At 40.8% G+C, this 19,790-nt stretch overlaps 1 protein-coding gene and 1 long non-coding RNA gene across 3 annotated transcripts in view; one reads left to right on the top strand and one right to left on the bottom strand.

The window, feature by feature from the left end:
- CAMSAP2 (calmodulin regulated spectrin associated protein family member 2) overlaps positions 1 to 19,790 on the top strand; it is a 79,595-nt gene that overhangs the window by 30,315 nt on the left and 29,490 nt on the right. The window contains exons 3-5 of one of the 2 annotated variants that reach the window (XM_081194271.1): positions 14,353 to 14,514; positions 14,846 to 14,929; positions 19,624 to 19,656. In XM_081194271.1, the coding sequence (XP_081050397.1) occupies positions 14,353 to 14,514; positions 14,846 to 14,929; positions 19,624 to 19,656 (279 nt within the window). The remainder of the gene's footprint in view (positions 1 to 14,352; positions 14,515 to 14,845; positions 14,930 to 19,623; positions 19,657 to 19,790) is intronic. The other variant, XM_081194272.1, reaches the window with a different exon arrangement.
- Positions 1,468 to 11,494, bottom strand: LOC308587190. Its single transcript, XR_014008281.1, has 3 exons — positions 11,266 to 11,494; positions 2,451 to 2,538; positions 1,468 to 1,511 (listed from the first exon to the last, which is right to left on the bottom strand). It is a non-coding gene; the product is annotated as an uncharacterized lncRNA (long non-coding RNA).

Raw genomic sequence — 19,790 nt, 5'->3', positions numbered from 1 at the left:
ATCATGGTGGTATTACAGTTAACGAGAGAACCAGAATCTTGTTGCAGCTTTCGGACTGTGAAGACCGTTTTCCTTCTGAGACTTGTAAACAAGAGTGGTGTGTGTGGTTTTTAAAGGAATAAAGCCACCATATGTAGCAATTCCAAATGGAAGGATTGACTTGTAGGAACCAATAAATTTGGTAGCTTCTGTGTGCACTGCCACAATAAAGGTTGAAGTGGTACTCATTCTGCTCCATAGGTATTCAGCACCTGTACACCAGCAAATCTACAAAGCGTGGTTTACCAACCTTTTATTGTTATTATTTTACAGCATCTCAATCATGCAAAGCCTTGGCATTACTTAGATTTTTTTGCCTGCACTAGCTAAAAGGCCTAAATGTCATATGCTTTTCCCTGTTATCTTGTTAGTGAGGCCTAAGGCGAGGCAAAAATCTGCTAAATCTGTTTTGAGTAATCCAGGTTAAGAGTATGCATTAAGAAGAATTATTACGCTATACTGGATGCTGCCTACAGATTGCCTCTCATTTCTCGGAGGGGCAATTAGCTTTGTTGTTAATGTGAGAATGGTTGGAAGAAGGGGAAGCTTTATTATAATGCAATTAGCACTGAGAACTATCCTTTGTCTGGAGATTACAAAGTTGATGTGGCATTTTTAACAGAATATAGGCATAAAATGGCAGACCTGTGCGAGAGCAGTATAACTGTCTTCCAGTATTCCTTTTTCTAGGACAATTTGCTAAGTTTATTAAATTGATTTGATTCTATTTATCTGCTGCTATGCTTTGCACAGAATTATATGGTCATATATCTTGCCTTGTGTACATATACGTACTTGCCCATATCCACTTTTGGGGGCGTTAATTTATTATATCTATTTAATAAATTTATATACCACTTTTCTTTGAGGATTTTTTTTTTTTGAAAGGAAGGACCATATAAAACAGATGTGCCTGCATATGGCTATGCTCCCTTACTGTTGGTGTTTGATCAAATTGTATGTTACATGGCTGTAGCTGGATCTCGACAAGGTATGGTCAGGGATCAGTATGAAGAGATGAGTGAGATGTTAGGTACAATCTTTTCTCAGGGAAGGAGGAACGGAGCTTTCCTTCACCAGGGCAGGGTGGGCTTGAAAGGGCCATGTGTGTACCACAGTTCTGTTTGAGAGCACAGAACGTCGTAATGGGTTTAACTCTCTTAAAAATTTCTGTCTCTTGTGGCTGTGAAAATAGGCTTGGGAATAAGTCAGCAGCCTCTGCTGAAATGTCAGAAGTCACAAAGGTGGTAGAATAACATTTCCAGTAGTTGCGCTGCATTTCCTGTGCTCTGCAATTGTTGCTTGCCCTTCTCCTTTAAGACTGGCAAAATAAAAGAGCATGCCAGTTATTCAATTTGCATAATTACACAGGTTGATTAATTTGGAGTTTCTTTGGGATTGAATGCATATAGAATCGTAGCTACCTGTTTTTTTCAAGTGAGCAGTCAGCACAATCCTAGGCATAGCTTGTTCTGAAAAAAATGTATTATTATTATTATTATTATTATTATTGTTGTTGTTGTTATTGTTATTGTTATTGTTATTATTATTATTTATTTAGACTTTAGACCAGAGCTTTCTAAAGTGTGTATCGTGACACGTTAGTGTGTTGGCTGCAGTGTGTGTCATGCAAACGCTGCCCACGCTCCTTCCGGATCTGGAAAGGGGCTATTTGCTAGTAAAACTGAATTACTATGTCTTGAAATGCTGCAAGCCTAAAAAGTGTGTCACCAGCATAGAAAGCTGATTTAGACAATCACACTTAACCACCCATGAAGCTGTGTTTCTCTTTTCTCATGGCTTCTTCATGGGAATAAGGCAAGTTATATATAGAAAATAAGGCACACTTGCTGCAAAGCTACTGGCAGATATCTGATCCGTCTATGTGGCTCTGATCAATAAAGCTATGCAAGCAGAACTGAGATGAGAACCTACCTCCTAATCAGTTACACCGGAATGAGCAATGTTGTGTTCTTACTGGTGCTACCTGCTTAATATTCCAGTATATTAGCAAGCTCTGTGTCTGATGTTTGGCTTTCTGAACACACACTGAATTGCGTCATGTAGCTTTATTCTAGATTACAAATCAAACTAGAACAGTAGGAAAGACTGCTCTAGTGAATAACTACAAGGGCATCAGTGTCTCTGATTTCCAATATCCTGCAGCTACATTCCAACATCCTAAGCTTAAATAAATACCTAGGCTTGTGAATGTTAAAAATCTGACCCTCTGTGTGTCAATCCTTTAGTTATACAGTATGAGTAAAATAGTGAAAAGGTCTCCCATCTCTCTGGGGCCTAATTAATATACAGTACTCATTGAACTCTGTATATAAGTGAAACTCTGTTAGCCACAGTTCAGTGCTTACTGTAATTAATATATCGGAAAGTGGTTTGCTGAGGGCACCCACCCAAGAAATTTTGTCTTGGTTTTGTTCACTCCACTCCCATCTCCCCAAACTAGGAAATACATCGGTCTTCAGTGTCACCACTTTAAAGCTGCAATTAAACAAAAGAAAATCACTTTAATATTAAATATGTTAGGAGATGGGGAATGTATCTGGATTGAGGCGTCAGATGGGTTTGGGATACTTTTAAAAGTCAGTAAGTTACAGAAAGCAAAGTCAAGCAGTTTGTTCTCCCAGTAGTCAACATTACCCTAATATTTCAATGAACTCCGCACCAGGACTGGCTGTAGAAATATGGGTGTGTTTGTCCCTGTGTGTTGCATGCGGCACTTGCATGTTAGATACTTATTGGAGGCCCTGATCTGTTTCCCGCACTGACAGCTGAAGTATTGTAGGTGGGTCAGGGTCGTCTTGGTGATAATCAGAAAAGCAGGAGGTGGAAGATGTCTAATTTCCATGCCAGAAGGGGCAATCAGTGATGCTTTCCCCTTCAATATGTCCCCGTGCTCTGTTGCCTTAAGGGCTATAGCTCAGGCAGTGGAAGAACACCTCTGTTGCAAGCAAGTTTAGTCCTTGGCACATCCAGGACCTTGTTCTTGGTGATGGGAAAGACTTCTGCTGAAAATGCTGGAGAGATTTTCGCAGTTGGGGGTCAACAATCCTGGGCTAGATGGACCAAGGGTCTGACTCTGTGTAAGGCTGTTTTGGGTGCCCATATGCTTACTTCCAGGTCAACTCATTCTCAGCATCAGAGCTGGGCTAGAAGAAAAATGGACGGGTGGCAAGGTTTACCTCCCCTTATCCACATTAATTAATTAAATGCACACTCCTTTTATATATGAATAGCACAGGCACGAGTTAAGAAACAAATACAGCTCTTGCAGATAAGTCCATTTTCATCCTAAGCTTTGTGAAATTCCCCCTCCATGACTTGACAGAGCATTTTAAATGTTTAACATAATTACTACAATTAATAGTAATAATAATTTAATTTCTGTAGTGAAGAGATTGAGCATGCCTCTCTAATCAAGGTTATACCTCTACTATACTTCAAATAGTTCAGCACCCTAGAGAGACAAGGCAAGGTAAATAGAACAGAAACTCTTCCAGAGGACTGTAGTATGTTAATGAGAGTTGATTTTACTGCCCAAAGGAAGCTTTTCCTTCTCCAACTCAGGTGAAGAGTAGGTGAAGGAGCTCAGGAAAGTCGAGAGATCCCTGAGCTGTAGCTTAAATGCCTTGCCCTTGCCTCGTAATGTTTAGTAGCATTCCCCGAATGAAGCTTCTCTAAAGCAGCATTAACTTCCGGATTCCCAATAAGCCCTTCGTTGTGGCTTTATATCTAATTATCATTTTAAACCACGAGATACTTCAATGTCCTGATGTAACAGTGCCGTCTCATCTCCTCCCGCAGTGCTTGAGCTTTTTCCCAGTCACTGGGCCTTCCCTTTCTGTCTAGCTGTCATTGCTCTGCCAGCTTGTCACAGTCAGTCCCTTATCCACTAGATGAGGAAATGTGCAGGTCAGCTTTCTAGTAAATCTGTTAGTCAGCAGCTTATCACTCTGTAGGGTTTGTATTACTGTAATGACTAAAGGGGACACAAGTCTTTATGTGATAAGTATTCTCCCCCCCCCCACCTGTCCATCTCCACTTCTCTCATTCCACTAATGTGTTCGGTTTTAAGTTGGAGCGTCGGAAATGCTCGGCTGAGACCTCCTAACCTGGATCTTTGTGCAAAGCAGAGTCTGACAGAATCCATCTCATCACTTCCCACTGTTGTGTGGCGCTGGGGCTGCGCTCTTTCAAAGCCAATTATAAACAATGAGTGCCCTTATGTGGTTGCTCTTTTGCTTCCTAGAAACTTCCTTAAGCCTGTGTTCTCTCTAAAATGTGCCATTACTGAATGCACTTTAGAATATTATAGAAATAAAGTACCTTGCAATAAATGAGTATTTCAGAATTGAATAAAAGAACCCAGTGTGAAATATATATATTCCAAAGAAGCCTAAATTTTGCAGTGTGCCTTTAAAAATAGCATTTCCTGGATTTACAGATACACAAATGAACAGTCCTCTTTACAAGCTCCTTTTGAACAGAAATAAGAGCAACTGAGATGAGATACATTTCACTATTAATGATTTTCAGAGATACCAGCAGTTTTCTAATTTTAGACTCCCAGCTGAAAAGCTAGCACTGTGTGAGTGCTGCATGACATTTGTATGGCATTGTGGGATGAGTTTTACTGTATTAAGCTTGTTGATTTATATCTGAAATCCAGTCCTGCCAAGAGCTGCTTTATATGTAGCTGTCTCAATCCAGTGAGGCATAATAAGTAAGCATCAGCACACATCCCTTGCTAGATGATGAGCCCCACGCAGTCAGTGCAGATGCTGTGTCCCTGCCTGATTTAGCTGATGCTTGTGCATAACCCTGGTTAGCAAATTGTTGACAAAGTCAATTCTCTTTGGTAGAGGAAGCAGGAGGTTGAACTGAGCCCTTCCTACAAACAGCTTTGTTGTAATCACTATTTCTTGTCAAAATGTGTGTTTGGGCTATGTGAAACATTTTTTCGTATAAACTTTTGATTTGTATCCCCCCTCCCTCTCCCCCTCCCTGCCGTTCACCATGACGCTCTTGAAGTCATTTGTTGTTGTTGTTGTTGTTGTTTGTTGTTCTTTAAATCCTCAGCCCAATCCTGTGATACAGTTTAGGTTGCAAAACAGCGACATGTTCAAGGCAACCCATTGAGTTCCATGTCAAAGCTGATACAGTAGTACCTTGGTTCCCAAATGGCTTGGCAGCTGAACGTCTGTTCCAGCTGTCGACATTGTTTCTGGGGCCAATCAGAAGCCGCGCCTTGGTTTGCGAACGTTTTGGAACGGATTTCCAGAATGGATTGAGTTCGGGAACCAAGGTACCACTGTATTGGGTTTAAAACTAAGCTTTCCTGTCCTAAGTCTGTTACTGCACACTAGCTAAAGTTACAACATTGGGAGCATCTGGTTGGCCACTGACTGTGTTCTGATCCAGCAGTGCCCTGCTTATGGATCAGCAAAACTATGTATTGTAGACATCAACCAAAAACCCGTAATGCCTTCCCTTTCAGTATGTTGCCTTCTTCACTGTGTGTGCGTGCGCACTTTCTCTTTCTCTCTTTTCCTTCAATCCAGCAGAAGTACTTCTCTATTGTGTGTTCATTTTTATGTGCTATGAATCTGGAATTCTATTACACCCTGTCTGATTTCAAAACAAGAGCTCTTTTTAAAAACAACAACAGTGGTGCTTTTTAATATTGACACCAAATCTCTCTCTCTTTAAAGAAAAGCTACCTCCTTTTAATAAAAGTGCTTTGATTATTTTAAGCTGAGTATTAGTCACAGAACAGCACTGTGTGGAAGTGATGAAAGTGCATACAGTAACAAAAACAAAGGTTCAGTATAGTCCCCCACCTGCATCTCAAGAAACAGCAGTTGCCATAAGGGATGCTATTAAGAACCATTTAGTTTCCATGGTGATAGGCTTACAAGGTGAAAAGAGAGAACCTGCCAATTTTTGAAACAATTACATTAGTGATCCCTCTGGTATATGTTAGAGATGTATGTATTACAGCTCCCCCCCCCCCCAATATCTTTAGAATTCTGTGGGTTAAAGTCGCAAGAGTACAAATATTTCTGGCATGGAGTCATTACAAAGTAGACTGTCTCCTTTGCATCCTTGCATACACAAAAGCAAGCTTTCCCAAATTGTGGCCCGTGGGCAGCCAGTGGCCCACAATCTTCATTCAGGTGGTTCACAGCATGTTTGTAAAAATACAGTTTAAAAGCAACTAGGGTGGTGCTAAACTGGCATAGCAACAAGACCAACAGTATCTGCAAGTTGTTCCCCCCCCCCCTTGCATGCAGTGGATTAACATGTACTAAAGTGGAGCAGAAGCCCACAGGGGATTGTGCGTGGCAGTTTCAATTCATGGATACTGCTCCTTTGAGGGGTCATTTTTTGAGGATTCTCGGACAAGCCACAATCATGCATGTGCGACACTTGCTAATTTCCTTCTGCGTAATGTGAAACTCCTTCAGTAACTCTGTCATTCTCATCAAAGTATTGATGTAGGTCAGTGCTTCCCAAGCTTGGGTCTCCAGCTGTTTTTGGACTACCATTCCTTTCACCCCTGACCACTGGTCCTGCTAGCTAAGGATGATGGAAATTGTAGTGCAAAAACTGCTGGAGACCCAAAATTTGGGAAACCATGATGTAGATGGAGCCAGGCCATTGAAAAGCATTTCATCTTTAATTTAATACTGGATTGTCTCAAATGCTTCCCCGGCCACCTTATAACCACTTCCAGGTGCCTGACTAATATTGTGAGCAGAGAAATCTTTGATTCAGTCTCACCTCTTCTCAAGGCCACTTAGTCATATCAATGCAAGCTATTTCTCTCTTGGATTGGCCACCAAACCTGTAATGTGAGGACCGTTATACTGACCTACCATGCATACTGATGGCTGGGATGTTTGAGAGAATGAATATGAAACATATGAACATCATAAAGCAGTGGTTCTCAAACTTTTCCCGCTGATGGCTATTTGAAATTCCATTATTAACAGATCTAATTTATAAGAGTAAATTTTACCCATTACTTTTTAAAAGTTTGCAATGATTCAACTTCTAGATGCCATTATGGAGACCTGCTTAATTTCTTCAGGTTACTTAGCATGCTTAAGTGGCAGTGACATAACTCTAATGCTTTTTACAAAGTATAATCAGGTTGCTGCTTATAATTATATGCCAGCTAAGCAATCATCTGGAATGTGACATAATTCCCAATAGTACATTTATCAGATCTACTCTTCTCATACTAGACTCACTTACAAATCAAGCCAGTGTATAAAAGTTACTGAGATGCAAGAGAAGGAAAAACAAAATGCTTCTTTCCAGTTTTCTGACACATGAGCATATGTGCCTGAAGCTTGATAGTGTATAAAATTGTATAAAATATTAAAGGTCTTTTTACGCACACCCCATTATGATTTTTTGTGCTCTGCAAATTTTTTGCAAGATCTCTCAGGAGTAACCTTGGCTGTTACTGTTTTAAGAGAATTCCATTCCATTCCACTTCTAATTTGTATATCATCTTTCTATATTACTATACACAAGGAGGTGTACAGTAACAAAATACACAACAAAGGACACACACCTTACAATAATCTGATCCAATACAAAAAGTCATAATAAAACATAACTTTAAAATGGAATGACTTATGCCAAAAAGTAATATTCAATAATCTATTAGAATATAACAGTACACAATAAAATTAACTCTCAAAACATCAGCAAATGACAATTAAAAAGAAATTCACTTTTAACAATTACAATAAATAATTACTAAACTATGATCAGTAAAAATAACTGCAAGTCACAATGCATAAAATACCACTATATATGCAAAACCATGTAAAAGGATCAAATTGAGAAACAAAACACGCACAACTTATGACATCTGCTATGAGCCATGTTGTGCCTAGTTCAAAAAATTTCCCAGGATCTAACTTTCTGGTAGATCCGTTTTTCTCAACTAAACATCCGCATTCTGTGCCACCAATATATGTGTTAATGTGTCTGACCACTCAATCACATGCATAGCTGGGGACAAATCTCTTTTTAAAACATGAAATGGGGCCCGTGCTGAGAACAGCCAGATCCTACCATGTCTCTTGCTTTGCCTTGCTGTGTGATCTCATGCTTCAAGCAATTTTATCTCCAGCCTGGATCTGATACTGAAAGTGGGTTGGGAAGGAAATTGCTTGAAACATAATGAGGAAAAGTGGAAGGCACAGTTATCTCCCTAAACCTGGACGCTTGATTTCATCAGAGAAAGAGGAGAACAGTAAAGATGGGTGAATCAAATATTTGGCCCTTATGGTTATCTTCTAGCAGGATCAAATTTGCTGTAACACTACCTAGAACTGAGAGGATAATATTTCAAAATGAATTTTTATGAAAGAGAGACAGTGGTTCTTTAATTCAAAAGGTGAAACCAGCAACACATTGGATAGTATCTGACTAAGTTATACTCAGAAATTGACCAACTCAGTTGATCTCAAAAGTTGATACTATTGATGGTTATATAACCAAGAGGGCTAAGATTAGTGACTTGTTTATATAAGAAAATTGGAGCTACGGCCCAACACTTGACTTGATTGTTAATAAATGTTCTGTTTAAGCGTTGATGTTATATTGTTGTAATCTTATTACTTGGGGCAGGAAATTTCTCTGTACTTGATGATGTTGTTGTTTAGTCGTTTAGTCGTGTCCGACTCTTCGTGACCCCATGGACCAGGGCGTGCCAGTTCTCTGTACTAGATTTGCTATATGGTCCATTGTCACACTGGTGACTGAGTGAGTGTGCATACATAGGGGAGAGTGGGCAAGTAAGTGGGACTTTTTCTCCCATGCAAGCCGGGTGAGAAGCAAACAGCAGGTGACAATGAAAAAAAATGATTTGGAGAGTGTTAAAGGAAGGCTTGGGTGCACGGGGAAAGGCCAGATCCCCCTGGCCACCTTCTTCTTCCCCGGGTGACCTGGAGATCTGCATCACAAGTGGCCAAATCAGATACAGAAGGAGAAGCACAGTAACAAGAAAGGTGGTCAGAAGCGGCAATTAGTTAGTCAGCCTGCAGACCCCTTGCTGCCATTGATGCCACTGCATCCCAGGCATTGCATGTGTCAGAAGCATGTAGGGTTAGGGAGCATGCCTAGGGATACCCACCAAATTCTTAGGCAGTGCCCAGCCTGCTCCCTGTGCTGACTTCAGGGACAGGAAGGAATGCCCAAGGTGGGCAAAGGAAGAGCAAGCCACTTCCTTTCTGCCACTGCACGTTGGCCAACTCTTCAACCTCCTTGGCTGCTGCCCAGGGTTTTTTGCCAAGGTCTTAGGGTGGGTTGGCTAGTTTTGGGGGTGGAGTGGAGTGTAGGTGTGGTGGGCAAGTGAAGCAAGCAGGGGTGCAGCCCCTAGTGTAGAAAAAAAAATGTTGAGTTAAACATGCATCGTTGTACTTAATGCACTGCTAAATTAGTCAGACTATAGAATAATGAATGGCATTCTGGATGTTATTGGACTCCAGTGTCCATCAGCCCCAGACAACATGGCCAGTGGTCAGGGATGCTTGCAGTCCACCAACATCAGGAGGGCTACAGTTTCCCCAGCCTGATCTAGGGAATCTCATTCTAAATTAAAAAATAGACATTTTCTATTTCCAATAATTGTATGCTTCATGGAGAAGATTGCAAACAACATAAATAAAAAAATTAGATTTCTAAACTTGGCACTGTGTACAAAATAATTCCATGGGACTTAAATAATAGTGTAATTACCCTTCTTGCTGAATGGAATTCCTGTGAATCTGTCAACATGCAAGTTCTGCAATTAATCTTTTGCAAGAGTGGAATTTGACTCTTTGGTTTTTTTATTGTTGATTATAGAACACCACATTTTTCAGTGTGTTACTTCATGCTTATTGTTTTTTGGTGTTCCTGGTGGTGGTATGGGGAGGGGAAATATTTAATTGACTGATAGAAATAATTGCCAAATTGGTTACTTTATTAGGAAGGCTTTCTGTTTATGAAGCTTGAATGATTTGGTAACTTGGGATATCACCCACTTAGACTCAACTGACCATAATAAGCCCCTTTGTAGTACAAATACCCCCACTCACTAGTTCAGTCTTTAAAAATTGAGGGTGGCCCACATAATGCTGTAAAATACGTTCTTCATCTTTTGTGAAGATGAAACGCAAGTGGCACTCACATAATGCCAGCTACAGCATTATCCAGACTACTTATGCTTTATCTTTATATTGACCTTCAAGAACAAATGTTCCCTAGAGGCAATCTTGTGCAAGAAAACAGATGCATAGGCATTTATCCCCATAGCTCTTTCATTTGATAATTTAATGTGTGCGCATGCAAGATTTTTCTGCAACTAACATTTATTATGATTCATACATTACATTTATACCCCACTTTTCCTGCAGAGATCTCATGGTCACATGCATGGTTCTTCCCCTCCCCATTTTATCCTCACAACAACCGTCTGAGTAGGGTTGCCACCTTTGGTCTGGCAAAATACAGGAAAGGGCAGGGGAGGGGATTGCATACCTTGCAAGTGTCCCAGACCAGGACATCCCATTTTTTTAATCGTGAGAGCACGACAGCCATTTTGGTTGCCATGATCTCACGCGATTTTGCAGTGCCACCCCCCCAAAAGCATTTAGAAATATTCTGTGTATTCTCTCTTCTTTTTCTTTCTTGGGTGTGCCTGGGTTTATTCTGGGGAGAAAGCAGTTAATGAGGCAAGTAGCCACTTGGCGAGTTATTCAGCCAAATGGCCGAAAGAACCACACCTTAACTCTCCTGGATTTCTGATCAGATGGAAAAGCATAGCAAGATGTTGCTGCCAGGTGGTGAGGAGAATGCTAGCAAAAAAAACCTAACCAAGTGGTTACTTGCCTCATGCTAAGTTAACATATGACCAGTTGTTGGCACGTTTGTACTGTGCGGACCTCAGTTGTGCCTTGTACCTCCACTTCTTGTAAACAGCAGGGATGCAACCAGCCCAGAGGTCAAGTGAGCATCTCACCAAGTGCCCTACCACACCACCCACTACTAGAGTCGAGGCTGGAAGAGACACAGGTTTCTGGCAAGAAAGAGGAGCAGCACCAGAATCCCCATCAGTGGGAGGTCTTGCTGCATTACCCCTGCAGCTTGTTGCTATGCAGTAAGCCACTTGGTTTTTTACTCCATAGTTCAGTGGTGGCTAACCTGTGGCTCTTCAGATGTAATGGAATTCCAGCCCCCATCATCTCTGATCATGGGCTGTGCCATCTGGGGCTGATGCAAATCGGAACCGAACTATATTTGGAGTACTGCAGATTAGCCACGCCTGTCATGGTTCCCACCTGTTAGGCAAAACTTGGAGTTATATAGGCTACATCACTGATTAAAAACCCTTTAAGCTTCAGATTCGGCATCCTTTGCGGGCTCCAGTCTCAACAACAGTTAGAGTGTTGTGTGGTTAGATCTTTTCCTCCTATGAGGCTAGGCTCTCCTGTGACCATATACATCCATTATTTTATGTTGTAGTTGTAATATGTACTGCACTTGATCTTAGCCAAAAGGACAAGAAACTAAAGCTCCTCTGTCGCCTAGCAAGGCCGATCTTACACCTTAATAACTGCTGATATATACTATTGTTGTACTGTGTATTTTGGATCTATGGACCGCAATAAAGCGGTGTGTGTAATATGTGCAGTCGTACCTTGTTTTTCTAACAGCTTAGTTATCGAATGTTTTGGCTCCTGGACACTGCAAACCTGGAAGTGACTGTTCTGGTTTGTGAACTATTTTTGGAAGCTGAACGTCCGAAGAGGCTTCCACGGCTTCTGATTGGCTGCAGGAGCTTCCTGCTGCCAATCAGAAACCGCGCTTTGGTTTCTGAACATTTTGGAAGTTGGAACGGACTTCTGTTCAACTTCTAAGGTACGACTGTACTTGCATTCTTCTACACTTCTTGAGGAATGTTTCCCCCCCTCTGTTATTTGACATATTAGTATCTGTAGGAATGTTGTTTTAGATAAAACAATATAAAGAGAAATAGAAACAAAAATGTAATTTCAGACACCTGAATTTTAAGTAGCTTGTAAAGAATGCTGTAGTTGCAAAAGTTTTTTACAAAAAGATATTTAAATATCAGACATAATCTGCTCTGAAATTATAGAAACAACCATTTTTTAAAAAATGTTATGGTGGTGATGCTCAGTTAAAATATCTAGTTAATGGTAACTTGCAGATCATAGTATAAGTCCTATATACCATATTTTTCGCCCTATAGGACGCATCGTCCCATAAGGCGCACCTAGTTTTTTGGGGGGGAAATACCGAGCTTCCCCCGATCCCAGCCCCCAGAACAGGCAACTCTCCGCAAGCTGCGGGAGCCCGGCGCTGGGCTCCTGCGCCTTGCGGAGAGCTGCACGAAGTCTGAGCTCAGCGCGCCCAGGCTTCAGCATGCAGGCAATTCTCCGCAAGCCGTGGGAGCCCGGTGCGGGCTCCCACGGTTTGCGGAGATCTGCGCGAAGCCTGAAGAGCGAGAGAGGTCGGTGCGCACCGACCCCTCTCGCTCTCCAAGCTTCAGCGAAAGCCTGCATTCGCCCCATAGGACGCACACACATTTCCCCTTCATTTTTGGAGGGGGAAAAGTGTGTCCTATGGGGCAAAAAATACGGTAGTTGAATTTGGATTGCCTTGACTCAAATGAGTATTGTCTTGTTTTGAAATAAAGCCTTCAGAGCTAATTTGTTAACGCCTTTTAATGTAAGTGTACCTTTACCATGTGTACTGCAGAGAAGACCTGGCAAACCTTTACCCTATGTGTACTGTGACAAAGATTGTGTGAATGAATGTTTGAACAAGATTCTTCTCTGCAAAGTGATTTAATTCCCAAATAGCATGCGGCAAACAGAGGAAGCATTAGCTATGGTGCTTGAGAATAATTGTACTTCAAGACTCAATAAGCTTCTTACCATGCAGACCTAAATCTCCAGCATGGCTGAAGCTTCTGGAATTCGCACAAAGTAAGCAGTAATTACAGGAGATTTTGGAGATTATTTGGCAGATCAAGTCAAGCCTAACTACAGACGATCCAATTGCAGCTTTGTGTTTGTTTCTTTAAAAAACAAAACCTTTTGCATTAAATATTTTAAAGTGGAAACCTGCAATAATTCATGGTGGGAGAAAAGGTTGAGCAGAGGGTTTCATCCCATCCTTTAGCTCTGACTTAGTCAATCCACAGGTCTCCAAAGAAGCTGTGTGGAAACAAGATTGTACAAATCGAATATCTAAATCAGAGTGGGGGAGTCTGTGGCCCTCCAGATGTTGTGGGACACCTCCCCCCAACTACAGCATTGCCAGAGGTCGGGGAGCATGGAAGTTGTGAACAACTGAAGTGTCTCAGGTTCCATGTCCTTGTTCTAAATGGGCTAAGAAATCGACAGTCCTGTTGGACTGGCATGGCGGAGACATAATGATGTCTTTGCGAATTGGTCTCAGGAAGCAAGTTTCACAGGGACAGAGGCATGTTTAGGGTCCCTTGTGCCCTTGGCAAGGAGCTGCCTCACCCCCCATCACTTTACTGCCATAACCACATTAGAAATTACTACATTTTACATGATCCATGTACTTGAAGCGAGGTCAAGGCAAGAAGCAAGGGTAAAGAACCCCTAGGTAGGCCTCTGCATGGGGACCTGCTTGCAACACCACATTTGTTTGGGCCCAGGAATCCTTAGGGTTGCTAGAATAGATGCAATGGCTGTTGCGCCTGCTAGTTCTGTGGATAAAACATCTCTGCAGGAGAAGCTCATGTGTGGATAGGAACCGTCTCAAAGTCACACAGTGAGGTTTGTGGTTGAGTGGCCCAGTCTGGTCTGGCCCAGTCCTAACCCAGCACTCACCCACAGCTACATCATTTAAAGGATGTAATACTTAAAAGAGTTGTTCAGATGACTGTTGAGAACTTAGGATGCTCAAAGTGCTATTTTAATGCTCAATACCAATTGGTACCAATGTTCCTAAAGAGCCTCTTCCATAGGTAGCCGCTGGAAAGAGTTTCATATTGGCACTCTTTGCTAAATTATTTGAGGGAGATCTTACGGTCTTTTATCTTTGTGCTTTTAGATGTGCTTCCAGTTGATTAAAATATATTTTAAGACCATTCACCTTGCAAAAAATAATACTTTTCTGTCTTAAGCGAATGACGTCCTTCAGATACACATCTGCTTAAGGGGGGGGGGAAGCAGTGGTTTAATTTTTGTAGACAAATAGTCTCAAAATACCTGTGACAACATCTCTTTGCAGAGTGCTCATTTGGCAATGATTGACACCCTTATGATGGCGTATACAGTCGAAATGATCAGTGTTGAGAAGGTGATTGCGTGTGTGCAGCAGTATTCTTCCTTCTTCCAAGCTACGGATCTGCCCTATGACATAGAAGATGCTGTCATGTTCTGGATAAATAAGGTAAGACATACTACAAATACACTCTTCATATAACATAGGATATTTGTTTTCCTAAGATGATTATGTGGGGGGGTTGTTGTTATTGTTTGTTATTATGGTATGTATTTTGTGTTTTTATATTGTAAACTGCCCTGTGATCTTCAGATGAAGGGCGGTATAAATAATAATAATAATAAATCAAACTGTACTATGTTGAAAATATTTATGATTAATTATGTAATAAAATTATATCAATTTGTCTTTTTTACACACAAAGAGTATTAAATTAGTTGTCCTTTTCATCTCAGGAAGAGTGCAAAATTCATTGAAAGCCTTCTTTTTGTCATTTTAGGTAAACGAACACCTAAAAGACATCATGGAGCAGGAGCAAAAACTAAAAGAACATCATAGTGTGGAAACTCCAGGAGGTCAAAAGGTATGTCTAAGAAATGCACTAGTATAACAAGCATCCCAGTACAGGTGCAACCAACTTTCATTTTTGAAATATATTTCCCAACAGCTATAAAATTCCTATTCAAAGAGACTTAAAACATCAGAGTTTCATTTAGACTTATTTTGCTTACCTGGCTCCGTTTTGGTGATGTCAGGGGAAATTCTGGGAAACTGAGCAGAAATTTTGCATTTGGTACAAAGGAACCACAAAACACTGTTACTGAAAACAATGTAGGGGTAGGCAAAAAACCCTTTGCTCTGTGTGTGCTATGGATTCAGCTCAAAATGTTGCCCTGATGAGAGCAGAATGTAGCATATCGAGAGTGGCCACCCTCTGCACAGCCCAACTTTCAGCCCAGCCCTAAAACCTAATGTAATTAGGCCTTTGTGATAGTGTGCTAATGAGAACAGAGACTGTCCTCTGTGAACAGGAGTCATATATGCCCTTCAGGAAATATTGGTGGGGCTGATCCTCGGTTTGGGCTTAGTGTTTTCTGTGGCTTCCTCCCATAGAGAACTTTCATTTTTAAATTACTCTGAACAACCAGTTTTTCAATGGGACATTTTCTTTCAATACAAATAGCTTCAAAGGAACAACTTCCATCACGACCATGGCAGAGGAGGAAAGTGTTAAACTGTCCTTCCCCACCTGTTGCAATATCAGTTTTCCAACTCCACCCCTCAACAGCTGCTATTTGCATTATTTATTTGCATTAAAAATGTTTACGTTTAATTCAAAGATGCATTTAAAATTCCATTTGAAGTAAGCTCTTTCTTAGAAAGACTATTACACATTAAAGTTGTAAGCTTCTAACTAAGGTGCTAGAGGAGTTTGTATATTTACACAAAATAGATAAAGTTAATACGTTTATTATTAAAGATTGTGCTGAAGGTAGAGATTTCCTTGCCATACCTGCTTTTCGATTGCCCTAGATTATTACTCTTGGACAAGTTCTCTTTCAAACTAATGAAAGAAGTGAAATGAATTGTTGTAGGAATAGGAAAGCTAAAGGTACTTGCATGCAATCAGAACCCATAAGCTGTAACCATTTGGGTTCTTTAGCTGCCCCTATTAATTAAAATGGATTTTATATGAAATATAAAAGAGTGTGGTGACTTCTCTTTCCACATAGAATTGTATCTTTAAGTGTTTGTGTTTTTTTAAACTCAAGTATTTAAATGATGCTAAACTCTTTCACCAGAGCTAAATTACCAAGTAATCTAAAGAGTTTATAAATTTTCCCTTATTTCACTTGGGGTGCATCACAGCTTACACAGCAGATATGATAGTGGCTTGTTACACAGCATTTCTCATAGTACTTCTGGATGACAGAGAGTCAGTCATAGCACCCGGGTTCTTGATTGAGTCAGGGGTTCCCTAGCACATATGTGGATGCTTAAAGAGTTGTGCATGATGAGTTACACTTTGTGGCAAACCCTGGCATCACCCATGTCAGTCCTTTGAATCGTCATATTTGCAGTCTTCAAATGTGGTCTTCTCTTGAGATCCAAGGATTCCTCCATCTCAAGAGGATGTGTGCTGCCCTTCCTTGCTCTCTCCTAAACTGTGCCACTCACAGCTGTGCAGCCATCAGATTAGGTTTCTGCACCAGTTTTCCTAAAGTTGCTGACATAGGCACATAATTGCAGCTGTCACTTCTGATGACTTTGGTCTCCCTTTTCCTGCCCTGTCCTCCCCCTGTCCCCAGTTTGTTTTCATTGTGTAGGGGGAGCTAAATTATTTGCTTCACTGGAGACTGTAATTAACTGACTCAGAACTGGGTCAGGTTAAGAAACACTAGTATGTTAAGTCACACCAGTTCATAGATTTATACCTCCCCGTCCCCCACATACACTGTGATACTGTGATTGGAGGACCTTGTCGTGGCTTTAACCTTCACTTGGATTTGTAATTTTCACCCCTCTCTGCCCAAATTGGAAAGAACTGCAGAGCTGCTTTCTCCAGTTCTTGGAGGCAGGTATTCCAGCCAGCACAGCCAGTGGTTGGGGACTTGTGGAAGTTGTGCTTCCTCCTCCCTTTATCTTTCATATAATGGAACATTCATATTTTTAAAGTTGGAAGCCTGATTAAGCTATTGGTTTGGTTGTTGCCATTAGCTACTGAAGTGATGGTTTGTGCTAATGCTACTCTTATTCATGCAGAAAGCTGCACTAATTTGTCTGCAAGGTTTCAAGCAACTTCATTACAGCAATGTAATCCCAGGATAATATCAAGGAAGCTTTAATAATAGTTTTGTCATCTTAAAATCAATTTCACAGTGGTGTTGTATGAAATGAGCTTAAAAATGACAAAGTGGGAGATGGAGCCAAGTTAAATCTTGTGTAAATTTGGTTTATAATAATGTCCGTTTAGTTCATTTGGAATCATCCTACCCGTAGGGGAAAGGTAACATGCAGTTATTTTAGCAGTCCAGTCAAGTAAAATACACTTACAATTTATTTTCTAACATATAATAAGTAGGTCATATTTGACAGGAAGTCTTCCTAAAGATAAAAGGGAGTCAGCTAGGTAGATCTCCTTGGGTAGGGATAGCTACAGCAAAGAGTGCTATAACCAAGAATGTCCAGTTTAGGTGGCATCTTGCCATATTTCAGATGGTGAGGAGGGCACTCAAAGCCATGATGAGTCAGGGCACAGCATGGAGGAGGTATTTCTTCAAATATTATAGCCAAGACTTTGCAGAGCTTAAAGCTCAAAGCCACCACTTTGAATTGGGTTGGAAACCTAACATTAACCAAAACTGCACATTTCTGATTAGCCTCTTACGGTCTATTGGCACCAGTTAAGAGCTCAACTACTGTACTGTTGCCCACACACACTCTTCCAAAGCACCACATGCAGAATATATCATATTAGTCCATGGTAGGCAACTCCTTATCTCAGAAGGGCCACAACTGTTGCACCAAGCAAAGAGTGAACTAGGCAGCCTTGCCTATAGATGCATCAAGCTGCTGAGCTGCAGTGAAAAGTGAGGAGACACAGCAGCATCCTCTACTTGCCTTATTCTACATCAAGGCAATTCTTCAGATTGGGCTCAGAGGGAGTGGAGAAGGGAATAGGCAGCCATGGGGAGGAGGATGTGGACCTTCTCAGGTAATGGGATTGTCCTGCCCAAGTGCGATGCAAAACCTGTATCTGGCACAGTGCAAATGTTTGTTTCTCAGAAACATGTGTGAATATTGTGTGTGTGTGTGTGTGTGTGTGTGTGTGTGTGTGTAAATCTCGCAGTGACACCTTTTGCATGAACATTTACAGGAATTGTACATTTCAGTTTATGTATCAAAAAAGGCCTCTAGCTAAAAATATCAAATCCTATGAACCAATTCCAATTATCTTCTGTAGGAACACAATATGGAATCTTCGTTGAATGTACTTTTAAAAGCAAAACACCCACATATTCTTGTTATTGGGGGGGGGGGGGCTGGCATTCACCACCAGCACAATCTTTTGATCCAGTGAACTTCAACATCACTTATGTCAGTTGTGGGGAACGTTCAGCCCTCCACAGCTTGCTGAACAACACCTTCCACCAGCCTGCACAAACATGTCCAATGACCTGGGATGATAGGAGTTGTATTTCAGCCATATCTGGAGGTCCAAAGGTTCCCCACACCTGATTTATGGGCTTCTTTTGGCCACGATCCGAAGATGCTCACATACTTCACTCATCCATGCAACCAGATTTCTCTTGATACCTGTTTTTCTCTCAGAAACTTCCTCCGTAGAACCCTCATGCTTCTCATTTTAAGAGCGAAAAGAAGTTTAAAAATATTTGTCTAAAGGGTTACTTTAAGAAAGAAGATAGCCTGAACGCATAAGGAGAATTTCTCAGTTAAGAATCTTTTGTGCCAGTTCCCTAAATTGCTTTTCAAGAGACATGGGAGTCTCAGAGCAGCAAATTCTGGGATTAAAATACTCAGAAAATTTCACACACTTCCACACATACTGTTCATACATCTTTCTGGATCATGGTCTTCTTATTATAGATTTACTATTCTCACCAATTAACACCTACCTCATATTACGGCTGCTTTCCACGACTTGTATTGTTGCCCAGAATGCTTTTTATTATGTTTTTTTGTCACTACGAACATAGTCCAGGGCAAAACTATGTTCTTTTTTTAAAAAAGGTTTAAAATCTTACACTTTAATCATGTTACTAAATGGCATTGGATATTTTAACATAGCAATTTCTGACCACAATAAATAGGCACATTTAGGAATACTGCTATGTAATCCTTTGGTTCATGTGTTGCTGCTTCTTTGATAATCCGATGTCATGAATTCTAATACGGAATTAATTACCTAGGTAGAAAAATGGATTAGATGTAACAGTGCTACTTTTCTTATGGATAAAAGGCACCATTTTATGGATTCCTTTTTTTCACTAAGTGATAATTGTTCTGCTAAAACATGCTGAAAAGTACAAAAACCAAGTCATTATTTTCACAGGAGTCCTTTTATTAACCACTTTTGCAATTAATGAAAGCACTGGGAGTGTTCACACAGTGCAATTATGGATCATTCCTTTTGTGCAAAAATTAGAATGTTTGAAGAGAATGTCTTGAAGGAATTAAATTGTAAACTCTGATCAAAATGTTCATCTTTCCTTTGCTCTTTGCTTTCCCTTCTTTTTCCTGCTGCTTCATCTGAAGTCTCCTTCCAAATGGTTTTGGAAACTGGTTCCTGTAAGTTTGCCCAACTGCTTCACTTTGATACAACAGTTTAATTTTGTATGAATGGCTCTGCCCATGTCATGCTGGTCCAGTTGTTCATTGCTCTCGTGCCTCTTTCAACAGTTTGGTAGATTTCTGTCCAAAAG

This window comes from Podarcis bocagei (genome assembly GCF_964188305.1).
Source record: "Podarcis bocagei genome assembly, chromosome: 5".
Classification (NCBI taxonomy): Eukaryota; Metazoa; Chordata; class Lepidosauria; order Squamata; family Lacertidae; genus Podarcis; species Podarcis bocagei.
The sequence above is the reverse complement of the archived record's forward strand: the minus strand, read 5'-3'. Positions and strand labels throughout refer to the sequence as shown.